This window comes from Leuciscus leuciscus, assembly GCF_965113295.1.
Source record: "Leuciscus leuciscus genome assembly, chromosome: 14".
NCBI classification, from domain to species: Eukaryota; Metazoa; Chordata; class Actinopteri; order Cypriniformes; family Leuciscidae; genus Leuciscus; species Leuciscus leuciscus.
This window is the reverse complement of record NC_138738.1, coordinates 5,569,693-5,587,685: the sequence shown is the minus strand read 5'-3', so window position 1 is coordinate 5,587,685 and position 17,993 is coordinate 5,569,693. Positions and strand designations below refer to the sequence as shown.

The following is a 17,993-nucleotide window of genomic DNA, read 5'->3' as shown; positions in this document are numbered from 1 at the left end:
TCCTCTGTTTAGGTTCAAGGAATATTCAATTGATAGATTAATTTAAGCATATTTTTTAATAAATGAGATTTACTATAAAATGTTAATCAGTGCGGAATCTTTAATTTAACACAGGTATCCTTGAAATACACTTAGTTGCATCCCTAGTTTGCTGTAGCTACTCGGAAAAGCAAAATGTACTCTTACAATTCATTCACATATTAGTGGCCTTTAATAAAATGTGGAATTCAAGCAATCACTGCTTAAACACTAGAAATGACAGATTTGACAACAGCCTTGAAAATAGTTCACCTGCATGCCTAACATTGTATCACAGGATAATATTATGTTGAACTTATTTGCATACTTGCAAATGCTTAATGAATAACTCTACTGTGCTTTACAAATATAGCTTCATAAGATGACCAAAATAAGAGATTATGTTCATTTGTACTTGAAATCCATATCATGAAAGCTATAACCAATCAAACTGTTCAAAAAGTTTCAGGGCATGTTTTTGAAAAATATCTCTTATGCTCAAGAGGTGGCATATATTTGATTAACAAATGCAGTAAAAACAACAACATTGTGAAATAAAATATATTTTAAAATGTCATTTTTATTATTATATTATATTAAATTATATTATATTATAATCATTACTGCAGTCTTCGGTGTCACATACATGCTATTCAGAAATTATTCTAATATGCTGATTTGCTGCTCAAGAAACTTTATTAAACTAATTATTATTAACAGCTGCTGTTTTTATAATTTTGAGGAAAACGATTTTTTCTGAATTCTTTAATGAATAGAAATCCATTTATATTATATATAAATGCATCCTTGCAGAATAAAAGTATAAATTTCTTTAAAAAACAAAACTTTCGAACGGTAGTCTATATATCCATATAATGAATCACATCACACATACAGTCTAAAATGTACATTTTTAAATTGTGAACATATGCAAACTATTCGAGGTATTAATAAGCAATTGAACGAATGATGATTGTGGTTTGAATGAGGTTTTTAGTTGGTACTAAAGCTAAAATTTTCCCCAAAATGATCCTGGGACAACCAGGTCTTAGAGAGAACTGTCCCGCAGTGTTCACTCTAGCAGCAACAGCAATGCTAAATCATCTGCAAAGAGAAGCTTTAGATTCGCTGTCATGCTGGGTACACCTGGGAAATCCAGAAACTCCAACTGTAATGCAGGTTTGTCAGGCCTTAAACTTACTTTTACTGTCTGAGTCAAAGATTCATTTCTTCTTGAATTGGTGCTTTGATTCAGAGTTTAATGTGCATTGACAATTATACGCAAGTCATATCTGTATACGCACAAAACATAATGGAAATAGGTTATACACGGGCAGTCTTACACACGAACAGTCAAAAGTGAAGCCTAAGCAATAGGAAAATATTAACACTCATATGTGTCTTCTCAAAAGTTCAACCAATTGTGTTAGCTTGAGACGAGACAATCTGTTTTGTCTAATGGCAGAAGAGGTTTGGGAAACCTATTTGAAAACATTATTTCTGCAATTTCACAAGGGCCACAACAATTGCACACTTCACCTTAAATGATTAGTCAATTTTTTTATTTTTTTTTACAGTGATCTCATTAGTATTCATAGATACTCATACATTTTTACATTTGACTAGACACTGATACATATAATATCAACATATGGATAGCTTTTTATGCATGACTTCACAGAAATACAAAATCCTCTGTTTAGGTTCAAAGAATATTGAACAGATAGATAAATTTTTGCGTATTCCTAAAAAGTGAGACTTATTATTAAATATGCTTGGCACCCACAGTTAGCACCCATATAACTAATTTGGCATATAAAAAAAAAAAACGATAATATATCAGTCTAAACTCAACATGAAACAAATTGTGTGCGGCAAATACACTTTACATAGAAATAAAGGGGTGATGTTGAATTACTGGCCAAACGATGTTCTAGTACTTTATAAAAAGCCAATTTAACTAATCTATTGCTATCTGAAATGAATAATAGCACCTAATAAAGACTAAAGACAATTAGCGGTGATGTCTCTGCAGTGATTAAAGGGTTTAATCATGTCTTTTTCCAAAAACAGCTGTGAGAAACTGCAGGATTTGAGCTATTTCTCCTTTTTTTTCTTTCCAACTGCCATATTTTAAGACATGCTTGAATCCCAGGCAAAGCTTGTCAGGGGTAGAGAGCATCACTAAAGATGTTTTTGGCCATGCTAATCACACACAGTTCAGCTACAGCAAAACAGATGCTAGCAATTTTCTCAGGTTCAGTGACCACAACCACACGCTAACAAGCCTTGCAGAAATGGACCAACACTTTTTGTTATTTCTGTCGGTACAATGTCTTTGTAGCGAAGCTGAGGCTCTACCCCATTATATTAAGAAACAGAGAGAATCAAGGCTTCTGTACTAGTCGTTAGCAATGCTAGCTGAAATAATGAAGACTCTGTGGGTAACAATTCAGGAGGAATCCTGCTGCTGATGGTTGAAGCTAGTTAGAAGTGCTGTATTGTGGGCTGTCTTTGTGTGTGTGTGTGTGTGTTTTAGTGATCTCTCAACGTGCACAGCAGCATTTGCAAGCCAATGTCCCTGTACACTGGGCCACATTTATGAAATGTGAGTTATAGTAATTTGCATAAAATCAAAGTAAACTTTCTGCATACATATAGGTTTTTCAGGACACAGACAACAAGAATGCAGAATGCAATTGTAAAATGTAAAACAAAAATTGCATCATTTTAGCTAAATCTTTGTTTTCATTTCAATTATTTCTGCTTGATTTTTCAAATAAAGTAAATTAATTCAAATGAATTGCAATGAAAAAATCCTAAACTAAATCAAAGTAACTTTTGATTTTGCTTAAAACATAACTGAACTTAAACTAAATTAAACTTAAGATTTATATTCTAGTAAGCAACTGATCAATTACACTGCACAATAATAGTAAACTAAAAAGATTTAAAGTCCTCCTGTAGTCAATTTTATCCCTTAAAACTCAGCTTTGATCACAAAAATGTCACATTTAAACGTTTTTTTTTTCCCTGTGAAATAATAAATGCTTCATGCCTTAAAATAGCTTGAATGTAACTCTTCACCCTTGCTTCATTTAGTATACATGGATCTATGAATATGCAAATTAGCCCCGCCTCCACTCACTCACACGCGCTCAAAGATCCACTCAAGTCAACTTTACTGAAGTAAACGCTCACTGCACAATGGTTTCGCTCAATACAACATTGGACACATAATAATAATTAATTTGATTAGCCTTTTGCTTGATTATGTTATCAAACAGCTAATAATGTACAAACCATGCTCCCGTTTGCCATCTAAAAATCACTATCCTTACAAACGCTTTGAACAACTTAGAACGTCAGTGGAGAAAGGCATATAGTTCATCATTACATCGTAATATACATCATCATAATTCACCCGCTATATTGCTAAATGTACCCGATTTTTCATATCAACAGAAAAATATACCGGGATAACCTGGCTTCTTCTTGAGACTCCACTGCTTCAGAGAATAGTTAATGATATGCTAAAGCCCGCCGGCACATTGACGTGATTGGTTACAAGGTAGTTTGGAAACACCAAGAAAAAGGTAATGGAGCCTTTTATACATTTTCGTGTTTCTTTAGAAATAAATAATGGACAAATGGAGTCTTTAAACGCCTTAGATGTAAAGTTATTCGCTGTCAAAGTGACGCCAAAATGAATGGGAGTCAATGGGATGCTAACAGCAGGTGATGGTCCGCTAGCCAATGGTTAAACCCTGCCCCCCTGGTTTGGTTCGGACCAATAAAAAAGAAAACATTTAGTACTGGTCCGATTAGCATTCACATTGGCATTTTTATCACCGAACCTAAAGATACCGAACCTAAAGGCATAGGGATATGTTCACAACCTGATTGGTCAGCTTTTATTACATAACTTACCAAACATCAAAAACAATGCTGTGTGCTGGGCTAAATGTGTTCATTGTATGTTCGTAGCCTACATATGATGGTATTTTGACCAGCTGAGAACTCGTAAAGAGCTTATAAAACGTGTAAAGGAGTCAAAACAGCGGCAGGAATCCCTCCGTCACACACACAAACACAGATCTGCTGTGAGGAGACGCGGTTCTGATGTCTGTACTGAACTGTCATGGGCAACATCATGACTATGACAAGCTATGCTTGAGCATTCTATCCTTTTTAGGGTCGCATCTTGTGACATCATGTCCTGTTTAAGGTTCGTTTACATGTCTTTGGACTGTGTTACATTCATATTTCATTCGAACCGCACCAGAGTTCGTTTGTAAGCGGAGCGAGACTCTTCTTTTCAGTGTTCTCGGTCCGCTTGTTTAGTGCACAACAGGGTTCGGATGGAAGCGTTCACACTTATTCAAATGAACCGCACTATGAGCAATCGCATCAGAGTTTGTTTTAATCCAACCAAACATGCCAAGTGTGAACACACCCTTAGATACAGCCAGTCAGCCAACAGAATTAAATAGCTTTTAATGTGGCCAAGTATAAGACTGACAATTGTCTTTGACAACTGAAGAGCATATCAAATACTATATGAATATAAGAACATTTCATAGGCCCAAACGCAATTGGATTATTATTACAAATTACCAATCACCGTTTGGAAAGAACAAATCCTTTAGAACCAGTGGCATACATGCTTTCATGTGTCCATACGCACCTTTGACGCTCAGCTCAGCGTAGTTGGACACACCAGATCCTCCATCGGAACGAATCACGCAGCGGTAACGGCTGGTGCTCCGCTGTGACGTGTCTGTTACGCTAACGGTGGCGGAGAATCGCCGATGGTTCACCACACGGGTTACCATGAGAGACGTGTCTTTACCGTTCCATTGCTGAAAGACAGGAAAATGATCATCCTTGCAAAATCTTATACAGTAACTGATAAGAAGCACACATAATATGTTTGAAAGATATTTTACAAGATGGTCCACAGTGTCACATCAAGACAGAGGCACAAGCTCTTATAACACACTGTACACAGTGAGAACTGGTGTTATATCTTCATGTCTCAGAGCTGTTGCACAGGATTGATGGAGGCTTAAGGTCTCCAGCCAAGGGAACAAGTAATTTTATCCAAGACTTCATGAACACCGACACTGGCTTAGAAATCTTGCTGACAAAAATCTCCAACAAGTTATTAAGTTTCCTCAAGTGATGTGTTCAAGGTTCAAAACCTCCCAACGCACACACATAATAGAGAAGCATAGAGATTTAAAAAACATGTTAAGCATGTATCATCAAACCAGGGCCTTGTCCACACTAATATGTTTTTCGTTTGAAAACGCAGGTATTAGAAAATGATGACGCATATTTAGTCATGTGACACATATTGAACCGATAGATATGTATGTTTATACACCTTTTGTGCCTGTTATGTGCTATTCACTTTTGCACTGTTGCTAAAGATATGTTACATTGTACACTTCTTATCGCAGTCCTGCAAAGATGACAGAAAATTTACTCGCAATTGCTGTTCAGTGGCAAAACACGAGAGCAATTGCGTTTTAGACCAACCATGTAATGGTGACTGAGTGCGACCTGGACGTATCAGCGAATGGTGAGATAGTTTGCTAAATAAAACGATCCTGCCAGAAGAATAGCTTTATTATGTATGTTCCGTCTATCATCTCAGTGAGCTTTTATGAGGTTGTACGCATGAACAGTAAGGTGAATTTAGCTTTTTCCGACGTTTCAGTGTGGGTGAGAAACATTTGGAAAACGCTAGTATGAACGGAGAGTGTTTTGAAAGGAAAACGCCATTTTCAAATGTATCCGGATTAAAGAAGACATAGCCCAGGTTTGGTGTGTCTATGAATGTTTTTATAGGTATGTTGTTGTCCCTTTGTGTGGGAAGTGTGTGAGGTTGTGTGCATAACTCACCTGTAGCCAGAGTTTGTCATGTTGTGACCATTTGCCTCCAGCAATACACTGGAAGGTTGCATTCTGTCCCACGTTCACCTCGACATTCTGCAGCCGCAGAAAATGTGGCGTCTTGCCTATTAAACAAAACACATATACCTTCAGAAACATCCCATAGCACCCATGCAAATGATATAAAGCACATAGACACTGATGGTTAACTATTTTGTGCTCCCTAAAGCCACTTGAAACAGGTGTACTTCATCACTTTAGCAATGAACATGTTCCACTAACATTTGACAATCAAAAAGTGTTCAAAAACATTTTTATTTTTATTAGTATCTTGTTTTAAGGGATATCAATTAATCATTTCAAACCTAACAAACATCTTTTTGTCAAATATTTAGCTTTTATATCTTTTCTAACAAAATATAAAAACAAATGTCTCTTATTGTACATTTAATGACATGTTTTTTTAAGTGTCCAAATGCTCTTTTGAGCTCTTGTATGTTCTATGATGGTAAACATGGTTCAAATCTGATTGTACATTTAGAATCAACATCTGAAACCAAGAAATTTAATGGAGCTTGTATTGTATTTAATACTATTTGCAAAAGACATTCACTCTCTTTACAGTTGCATTTGTCTTTTAACAACAACTCTTGCACTATCTGAACTCACTACAGCGGTCTCCACCCACTCTCCCAGCCAGCTTCATTATCTGTGAACGTACAGTAAGCATTCTGCGCAAAAGTAATATCATTCCTTTTCAATTAAAGTAATTCAGAATATGGATTTCAATTTTAGTACCTCTGCTATAACATGTGGAAAGCATTAAGATTTAATGATGAAATCTTAAAATTGCCCACACATATTCTTATGGCACATAAAGTCAATATAAGATCTATATTTGTGCCTTTTCAAATCAGCTCTTATTACATTTTTTTTTTTTATTCTGGTTGTGTAAAATAAAATACTAGCTTACTGCATACTGTGTAATATACACTGTACACTATCTACTGTTTTTTAAACATTACATGTGAAATGAAACTATCCATTATGCAAAGATCCATTGTGTTAAGATGAATTGCTTTGTTTTGGATAAATGTGTCTGCTAAACTGATGCATGTAAATGTCACAGTCACGTTACATTGGCTTTCAGTTATCACACAGGCTAGACCGTCCCATTTAAAAACACGGTTCAACCAATAGCCGTGTCCATGCCTTCGAAGTCCACGTCCTTTGAAGGATGCAGCCTCTGAATGCAATAGGTCATCTGAATGAAGGCGTGATACGTAACATGATGTGCCATTCGCAACCCATTTTACTTCTGTAATCGGACATAATTCTGAGTGAAATGGGATTTTCAACATGTTTTTGTTTTTGTTTTTTTAAGTCAACATTTTTCTGGAATAAGATGCAATGATGAAACATGCAATGCAAGACTGGGGTCTTCTGTAATACGCATTAACCTAATTTCCTCATTGGCACTGCTGGCTTTGCATTAGGGACAGAGAGATCTAGGACAATGGGTGTCAAAGGCTAAAGTTCTCCTGTCATAACAAGAATGATGGGGGCTTGAAGTCTGAGCACTCAGCTCTGCAATCTGTCTCCCCTCTCTCTCGCTCTCTCATCCACAGACTTGCTTGTTTGCTAGCCTTTTCCATCTCTGTTCAACCCTCGATCCACATGAAGTGCTTTTCACAGTAGTTGACAGACTGAGCTCCTACAGCGTAACCAAGACTGTGAAAGTAAGCAGGCGCTGTGTGTGTGTGTGTACTCACGGCAAGGGTGGGCCAAAACGTGCATCTCATCCACTGCGATGAACCCAGGATGCCCTTGTACAGATACTGCCTCAAAAATAACCTAAATGAGAGAAGAGGGGAGAGGAAACCAAGCGTTTAAATCAAGTCAGCTTGTTTCAGACTGAACTGAGATGGTCAATTTATTTCAAGCAAGAAAAGGATTGAAAATATTCAAATTGGCAAGTCAACAGGAAAGATCTTTTTGCTAGATTAAAGGCCAGTGGCTGGTAGCAAAAACTGCTTAGACTAGTCTTGCAAGTTGGTCACATACATTTTTCCTTCCAGACTGGTCATAACTTTAAGTTAGTTACATAAAAAGGTATCAATTATGAATTATGAATAGCTGAAAAGTCAATTGCTAGTTGGCCAGACTAATCTTAACTTAGCTACTATAAATTTATATTTTTAAAAATCATTTTAAATTTGAAAGAATAGCAGAGTCCACACCACAATTATACATATTATGGCACTGAGGAATGATATTATTGGAATCAGTTTCGGAACTTTTTTCCAACTAATGAATGATAAAAATATTGACCGCCAATCCGAGTCCCCAAACTTTAAGAAGCTCGAGCAAGACATAATAATCTGATAATCCTCGAGCACACACATATGAGACTGGCATGGTTTGCATAACATACTGTACATGCCATGTGGTGAAGACATGTGTGGTCTGAACAATGCCCTCTCTCTCTCAGAGCTGCCAAGGGCTGGCACTAGAACGCCAAAACCTGGACACAGGATGCACCCGAGTCCCTGGCTTTCCAAAAAAGGCCTCACTGTGATCAGTCTAGGGACTGAATCTACTTGCCCAGATTCAATTCTCACCATGTTATTCAGGGTGAGATTGTAGAGACTGAAGGTGTGTGTTTTCACAAACCACAACCAGAGAATGTCACGTTTCAGATAAGAAATGTTGTGGAAACTACTTTCAGTAGCTTTAGCTTTGTGTTGTTATTTACTGTAGATTGGTTCTCGATTCCAAACCCTACAAGAGACCAGTGTGTGTCCTGCCTCAAGAAAGTCATACAGGTTTGGAACGACGTGAGGATGAGCAAAATAATGGCTGTATTTTCAATTTTGAATGAGCAAACCCTTTGCATTGTAATTTTATCAGCCTTGCTTCTACTCAAGGACATTGCTGTATTCATAATTTATTCACAGCATTATGGCTGACTCAAATGATCTTTAAAATGGTCATGACATGGGGAAAAAAACTGCTTTTTTAAAACAAGTTCAAACAGAGACAGAATTAATTTGCCTTTTTTCCTTATGCATATCATAAAACTTTACCCTTTAAACACTGTCACGTTGAAAGTGGCACCCTACGATTTAAAATGCATCACGGCAGGAAACGAGTCAATTAATCCAGAGATTAGTTTTGGCAAAATTGGCCACTTATCTGGCAAATTCGTTGCTCTAATCAAACTCTTAGTGGGATATTTTTCAGTATAGTTTATGCTCCCAGGGGCAGATTTTCTAGTAGATATTAGTTCTCGATATTTAACAGGCAATTTATTAAGTTCAACTCAGCAAGAGAAGCGAGTCCTTTTAAAAACTTGAAATGCCGTTCGCTGAACACAAACTGGGAACAAGTGTGAATCTCACAGTTTTTGTCGAGAACATGTCCGGGTCATATTTCACCACAAAATTAAAATAAACAAAAATATGAAATATAAAATATAATTTTTATATTTTATCATAAATCATAAAATATTTTTTTTTATTATAAAAAAAAAATCTTACATTTAAAAAGAAAAATTGCAATATAAATGTATATAGACAAAATACTCCAAGGCACTCACATTTTGGCAAGCAGTTTTAACATTTAATCCTTAAAACCTACTAGTATCTATTTTAATGCTACTAGTACTTATTTTTTAGATCTATTTCATTAAGTACTAGTGCTTATTCTTTAGGTACTAGTGCTTATTCTTTAGATACTGGTACCTTTTTAAAAGATACTAGTATTTATTCATTAGATAGTTAATGTTCTTTTTTTTTAGAGACTGGTACCCATTCATTAGATACTAGTACCTATTAAGTAGACACTAGTACTTATTAATTAGATCCTAGTGCCCATTAAATTTGTACTAGTACTTATTAGATACTAGTACTTATTCATCAGTTACTAGACCTTATTAGATACTTTTACTTATTCATTAGATACTAGTACCTATTAAATAGATACTAGTTCTTATTAATTAGATACTAGTACTTATTTCGATAGTGACTAGTAACTATTCTTTTGTTACTAATAACACATTTAAAATGTTTGCCATTGACTTCTATGGGGATCTTTCATTCAGATATCAACTATTCAGTTCTGACTTGTATGTATTCCAATTGTGACTAGTAGTCATTAGACACTAGTAGTTATTTTTTAGATACTAGTACCTATTACTAGATAGTACCTGTTCAATAGATACTAGTAGTTAGTCATTAGATACTAGTACCAATTAAATGGATACTAGTACTTATCCAATAGATACTAGTACTTAGTCACTACATACTAGTACCTATTAAATAGATACTAGTGCTTATTCATTAGATACTAGTTCCTATTAAATAGATACTAGTGCTTATTCATTAGATACTAGTTCCTATTAAACAGATACTAGTACTTATTCAATAGATACTAGTACCTATTTATTAGATACTAGTATTTATTCCAAATGTTACTAGTAAGATTTTTTATTTTACAAGCAAGATTTTTAATTGAACTCTACAGTGGTCGTTCTGACTAGTCATAACATAAGACGAGTAAAAAAAAAAAAAAACTAAGATAAGAAATGTTACTAGTTACAATTAAAAAAGATACTAGTGTCTAATAAGTACTAGTACCTAACAAATAACTAGTATCTATTAAATAGGTACTAGTATCGAATGAAAAGTAATTGTATACAATAAATAAGTATAGCATTAATGAATACAAGTACTAGCACTAATGAATTCTTAGTAATATTTAAAAAGATACTACTCAATATTGGAATAATTACTAGTCATAAATTATGATATTAAAACAGAATAGCTACTAGTATCTATTAATTTGCAGATATTTTAAACCTCATAAGGAACTAGTAAGAAAATATTAAGAGATCTTTTAACAGATCATTACATAAACATGAGTATACTCTTAACCATCCAATCAGAGTTATTATGGTAATGTAGGCTAAACTAAAGGATAGAAGATTGATTTTTCATAAGTAACTGGCTTTGTTCATGTATCTGGCTAATTGGTTAGCATGAACACAAGGAAAGATATATACGTTTAATATGATTTGTTTTGAATGTACAGTAGGCTATAATAAAGACTTAACTACCAATAATAAAATTCAAACAACAGATCCAAAAACCGGTTCATACCAGCCAAACAACCACAATATCCAGAGATTGGGATTTTTGGTGAGCATTCTTACAGAAATTCCTTACAATTAAATTCGGAAAATTAATCTGCGTCTGAAAATGAGAGTCATGTCAAAATAACAGTATCTATGCACTATATTACATATGCCTATTCATTATATTTTTTACTCTAATACCAATAAAAATGTAGGCTATTATTATATTGTTATAAAAACTGCCTTCTGCAATTCAGTCCGTCTCCTGTGTCATCTCTCTTTGATATGTTGTTGGTTCATTAATATTCAACATTATTTGCATACTGATTATTTAAATAGTACTAGTATCTATTAAAGTAAGGATATCTTTGATCTAAAATGTTACTAGTAACTACAAAATAAGCACTAGTTTTATTTTTTCTTAAGTTAAGTATAATTAAATACTAGTCCCTATTGAAATAAGTACTAGTATCTAATGAATAAGTACTAGTATCTTTAAAAAGGTACTAGAACCTAAAGAATAAGCACTAGTATCTAACAAATAGGCACTAGTACCTAAAAAACAAGCACTAGTAGCTAATGAATAAGTACTAGTACTTAATGGAATATATACTAGTATCTAAAAAAATAAGTACTAGAATTATGAAAATAGATACTAGTAGGTTTTAAGGATTAAATGTTGAAATGACTTGCCATACTCACATGGTAAAGTAAACAGCCTTTAATGAATTGGGCTAATGTAATTTAGATGAATGAAAGTTCAAAAAGGTTTCTATAAACAAAATGTTTTTTTAATGAAAACAAACCCAAGTAATCCACAACGAAAAAGAGAAAGTAACAGCATGTGTAGCGCACACACAAACAACAATCAACAAACACAGAGTGAATGTGAGGAACTTAAATACACACTAATAATGAGGAGATGACGAACAGGTGTGATGATCTGATGAGTGTCCATGACAACTGATAAGTGGCGGGAAAATCAACAAAGGAACATGTGTGATGAATGAAAACAAACTGACCCTGTGTCTCAATGTCCATACTATCCATCCTAAACAGTATGTGAAATTAAAATAAGTGTGTCACAAAGAATAGTATGTTGAAAAGAGTATGCCAGAAGTCCCCGGATGGTCTACTATTTCCGGTCAATTTTCGAAGTGTGGATCCATGCTCACCATAACGGCTAATATTGCCCACAACCTATTGCGCTTTGGAGGAGGAACTACAAACACGAGTAAAAAGTGTTAAAAAAATCAAAAACATGGCGGATATGCGCGGCCGACGGTGAGAGGTTTAAAATAAAGGTTTGAGTGACTAATCAAAGTTTAACCTGATAAAAAAATATTATATTTCATCTGTAAGAACAATGTGGACTTTTATAAAGATCTGTTAATATGAGGAGAGTTTTCTGCATGAAAGAGCCGCGACTGCAGATCAACGTGCTTCTGAATTTGTCTCCGATAAGTTGGAAATCAAATGAAATGTGGAGGACTTTAACTGTGACAAGATGATTGACAGGCCAGTTTATTTTGACAGGATGCGACAGAGAGCAACCGTTAAAGACGCAATTGTATGACGTGATAGTATGTCCCAAAGCTTGTGTACTCTTTTGCTACACACTCAAAAGTATCTACTTTTTCTTCACAAAAAGATACATACTTTTAGGGGTAGTATAAGTAGGCGAATTGAGATGCAGCATGAAAGTCCATGAAAGTGAAACTAAAGATGAATAAGTCCAGATAATTGTGACAGGTAAATCGTTAAAACCACTTAAAAGATCTTTATGCATTTCGGCAACAGCCTTCTTCAATACAAATTTAATTGAAATTATGATATTTATAATATGCAATTACTACCAATATACTAAATAAATAAATGTATATTAGTGTTATATATTTGATCATATTTACTTTTTGTGAGATTCACCCCAAAAGCACACACACACACACACACACACACACACACACACACACACACACACACACAAAAAAAAACTCTTGATATTGCCTGCTGATCAAACAGATGCCCTCAGCAAATATTGCCTTTAGCAAATATTGGTCTGCTGTTTGCCAAGTGAAGTTCAGTATTCCCAGCACAGGCTAAATATTTGCTCTTCTCATTAGTTAATTCAATTACACTGCTAATCTTATGAGGGTATTTCAATCCACAGATTGATGGGTGAATCTATAGACAGAAGGAAGAGGAGGATAAGAGGCAGAGAGAGAGATCTGGGTGTAAAGAATCAAAAGAGAAAAAGAAGGAGGGGGCGAGAGTGAGAGATAATAAGCAAAAAGACAGATCTAAAATTAACAGCTAAAAGCTTATTCACCAGGGCCATTTGTGGATGAGATTAGGGGACAGAGATTGCAGTGGTAATTGGAGTAGAGAGCAATCTAGTGCCCCACTCTGCAGTTCAATTGGAGCCATTCACCACAAATATAAGGCAGAAAATAAACTTTAGTCGATTTCAGTGGCCAAGGGGACAACATTTGCAGTACATTTAACTGTGCTTGCTATGGGGCTACATCTTGATAAAAAGAGAAAAAAAGTTAGTTGTCTTGCTAATCATGACCAAGAGAAGAGAGCAATTATTTGCTCCACTTCCATTGTAAGTACATAAGAGTAAAAAAATGTCTTTATTTAAACCAGAAGAAACCCATGACTTTGGCATTGTTAGCGTCATGCTTACCTGGTAGGAGTTGGGCCAAAAGGTGCTGATGGCAAGTTCAGCCTTCACCCAGCCTTCAGTGACGGGTGCTGAGGCATTCCAGATGGGATTCCCCTGTGGTCCACCATCCACTTTTATGTAGACATTGAGGGTTCCGGGACTTGTCCCATCCCGGCTGGACAAGGAGTAGTGGAAGTCTATGCAGTGGGTGTCATTCTCTTTTAGTGTGGGGAGAAGCAGGTGGGCCTTCTGACCTGATGCACGACCTGAAGCATTCACCATCATGAAGGAACCTATAAGAGGAAAACAATGTACAATAGGTCAAACAAACTCCCAGAAACTTAATTGGAAGCAATAGAATAGAATAGCATAGAATAGAATAGAATAGAATCTCCCTCCCCTCCTCCTCTTCCTTTAAATGAAAAGGATGTTTTGATGTTCAGTTTCTCATACTCTTTTCACACACTGAAGGCTACACTGTCATTTTACACAATCATGTTATGGCCTTTTGTGCCTTTGTAAGCAGAACACAGCACATAACTGGCTAACTGCCTGCTATAAAAAAACACATTGAGATTGTAAGTGCTGAGACACTATTTATGAAATGATTCTGCAGACACCTTTTCATCTGTTTTACTCCAATTTTATGAGACAATGTGCAGCCTTATTAGTGGTTTTGTACAAGTCTTTATTAACAACGGCACTGCATTAGAAAGAAGAAAGGGTGCAGGGCTTTAGAGGATACAAAAATCATGATTTTTAGTTAAGTTAAAGGCCCAAAGGTGGCTTTTTTTTTTTTTTTATAAAAATTACAGTCATTACAAGTTCTTTAAATATTCCCACAAAAGACTTCAACTCATGTCGGTTAAAAGGTTTCGGCCTTAACAAAAGTGACAGCCTGGTAATCTATCAAAACTATGGCTATTCAATGGTATTTTTACAGCAATTATAGTGCTGGCCTGTTCATGGGTAGGTGACTCAAAGGCCTTAGAAACATTTCAGAAACTTTGTGCATATGCAGCTCCTTTCGCTGGGGACAAATCTAAGCTGTGACATCCAAAAATCTACTATACTCAATATATGCTGCTCGCAAAAATGTTATTTCATCAGAACACACGGCTACTTCGGAATGTCCGCCAATGCAGAACCAGGCTTTTTGGATCCAGATGGTATACATACGTCAAGCTATGTGCATATGTTAAGGGCTAGGTTAAAACATCACATATGTAGGTCAAAATCAGTCCCAATTTTCCTGACACCTTTCTGCCTGGCTGTGCTAAATCACAGTGCATAATTTGCTAGGTGGGCAGAAGAAGCCATTGCCATAACACCCTATTCATCACAAGTATTATCTAAGACATGACCACAAGACCCGGGCGCATCACATCTATCAATCAACACAACCTTGAGCCCTGGGATGAGGCCAATCAATTCCGCACACTGATCCAATCTAGCGAAGGCCCCCTAAACAGCGGGCTGGTAGTGAACTCGCCTGATTGCATTTCATATTCACCCCTCTCGGCCCACGTGCATTTTCCATCAGGTATTCCGAGCAGACATCTATATATTCCCTACCGTTGATGATTGCCAATATATATGTTCGGGCAAAACGAGGCCTTTGAACCAAGAGGCAATTTAGACCGAACCTACAAGCATGCAATCAGCCTCACTACCACGGTCAATACGAGTGTCCTCAATCACACCATCGGCCGCTTCAGTAAATTACACTGTCTTAAGCAGAGCTAATGAGAAATCGGATGTAATGGTTCCATGATAAATAATTCAACACGTTTTATTCCAGGTGGACTGTTGGATGCACAAATCACTCTTGATAAATCAGCCCGCACAAGCATGACAACACTACAAACATGGCTGTGATTGGCAGAGTCTTGCGGTGGGACTTTGCATGAGAATGTCAAATGGAAATTAATGTTTACATCACGAAGAATGCGATGTTGCCGCAGCTCTCGCAGGAAAACAGATTAAAAACATGTAGCCTCTAAATTGCTTTAATGGTATTACCTGATTTCAATTATTTCCAGGAGTCCCAATCCATTGGAGACACTCACATTCACTGTACGTTTCGTTTCTTTATGAGTTCTGGGGTGAATCAAAATATTTATATATATATATATATATATATATATATATATATATATATATATATTTGAGAAATACTTGCGCATTCTCAAGGGCAACACTATTTGGATGATAATTATTTTTCCTAGAACTGTGGGCACAGATAAACACAGATCAATGGCGATGAAGATTTCTCTCAATACTTACTGCAGAATGAAAATGGCTTCTGGAGTAAAACGCAGCACTTGGCGATCTCCTTTACTAAAATCGATAGCAATATGAGAGTCTTTCTCAGCTATCAGCAAATGTGCCGTCGAAATAGAGTCCTCAGAAGCTTCACGGAATCACAGCTACACTGCTGGTGATTTAATGTTGTTGACATCAACTAATAACCAACACATGGTTTTCGAGACCAACGACAAGACAGATCCATTATTATTTTTCTAGGACAGCGCAACAGTCTGTAAAGCATCTTCACAGGGGCCACACAAGGCAACCTGATAAGGTATCGCTTCAGTGCCGCTTGGTTGACAGCTGTCATCTCTGTGTTAATATGAAGAGATGTTATGTGAATTCATTTATGTCTATATGCCCTTGATTGGAAGATTTATCGGTTCAAACATCTAAGAAGCAGTTTAAGAATGGCGTGCAATTCACATCAATCTTTGAGACGCCTGGCCCTTGTGCAGCAATTTCAACTCATTTTCTCTGAGAGGATTCTTCTGCGCGTGACTGTAAAGTACCAAGAGGACTTGCCGGTGAAAGTCATTATTCCCTCTGAGTATTTCCACAGGGAGCTCTTTGCACTAAATGTCACATTCCCGCCATCATAATATGATCCCCAACATGACAAATAGCAAAAACTCTGCAAGTTGTCACTTTAATATGCAATTATGGCAGGTCTTTGTACTTTGGGCCCTCTGCTGCTCAGTCTGATAAAGTCACGGCATTCCTCATTTCTGCCTGGCAGTTTTATCCCGGGAACAATAAAGTACTTATTTACCATTGAGCCAGGCAAGGGCGGTAATCTGCAATGTACCATGGAAGAGCTAATACGCTGAGAGGAAAAACACAGGGAGGAATAAAAAGGAAGTGAGGAAATAGCCTCAATAGGTGTGACAGCATACAGTATATCATAGATCAGTATCGCTTTGTGGATCCGCAAAAATATTCAGACAGTATATAAAAAAGAACGTTACAAAAACACTACCATTAAAAAAAATGTGGTTTTCAGTATTTTCATTAATAATTTTACTCAGCAAGGTCGCATAAAATCTATCAGAAGAAATACAGACTTTTATAATATCACAAAATGTTTCTATTTCAAAACAAAAGATTTTATTTTGAACACTCTGTTCATCAAAGAATCCTGGGGGAAATCAGTTTCCACAAAACAATCAAGCAGCACAACTATTTCAACACTGATAATAATAAGAAATGTTTCTTGAGCAGCAAATCAGCATATTAGATTTCTGAATGATCATGTGACACTGAAGACTGGAGTAATGATGCTGAAAATTCAGCTTTGCATCACATGAATAAATTATTATTAAAACATTTTAAATTGTAATAACATTTTACACTATAACGTTTTTTAATGTAATCTTACCAACCTCAGAGTTTTAAATTGAGAAATTGAGGTCCTGTAGCGTGAATGTGAGGGGGAGAATTGGAAAATGCATGCGAAAAGTCACATGATGGGACTACATCGGTTGATTACACTGTGAATGAGATAATTCCCACGTATCATGTTCACAACTGATCCGCAAATAACCTGAGAGGGAAATGGACAGACTAATTGCTAAGTAAACAATTCACCCACTCGGACATTACATTTTGAGTCACATCCAAAATGACTTATGAAACACACAATGAGTCAGTTTGTATAGTGACTTCTCAGCTTGGTTAATACGTTTGTGTGTAAACCTGAGGAAGGTCAGCTGACCGAAACACTGCAAATAAAAAATTGTGATGATGCAAGCTTGAGTATTTATACTCAAAAAATTAAAAAATAAATGTGTAAAAACCAGATGCATCTGGGACTTCAATTTACATCAAACTAAATAAAAACCCACACAGTTTGCCTTCTCATATCAGAGGTCCACTATACGGCCCTGTTTTGGAGGAAATGGTAATGTGTCAGCTGCAAACATTTCATTTGGAGCAGCTGCGAGTGAGAGAAGATGCGTGCCT

General features: G+C 36.0%; 1 protein-coding gene across 11 annotated transcripts in view; it reads right to left on the bottom strand.

Moving 5' to 3' along the window:
• ptprt (protein tyrosine phosphatase receptor type T) overlaps positions 1 to 17,993 on the bottom strand; it is a 246,281-nt gene that overhangs the window by 151,506 nt on the left and 76,782 nt on the right. For all 11 annotated transcript variants that reach the window (XM_082136321.1, XM_082136320.1, XM_082136323.1 and 8 more), the window contains exons 3-6: positions 13,743 to 14,014; positions 7,692 to 7,773; positions 5,929 to 6,044; positions 4,706 to 4,880 (exon numbers count right to left, since the gene is read on the bottom strand). In XM_082136321.1, coding sequence (XP_081992447.1) covers positions 4,706 to 4,880; positions 5,929 to 6,044; positions 7,692 to 7,773; positions 13,743 to 14,014 — 645 coding nt within the window. The remainder of the gene's footprint in view (positions 1 to 4,705; positions 4,881 to 5,928; positions 6,045 to 7,691; positions 7,774 to 13,742; positions 14,015 to 17,993) is intronic.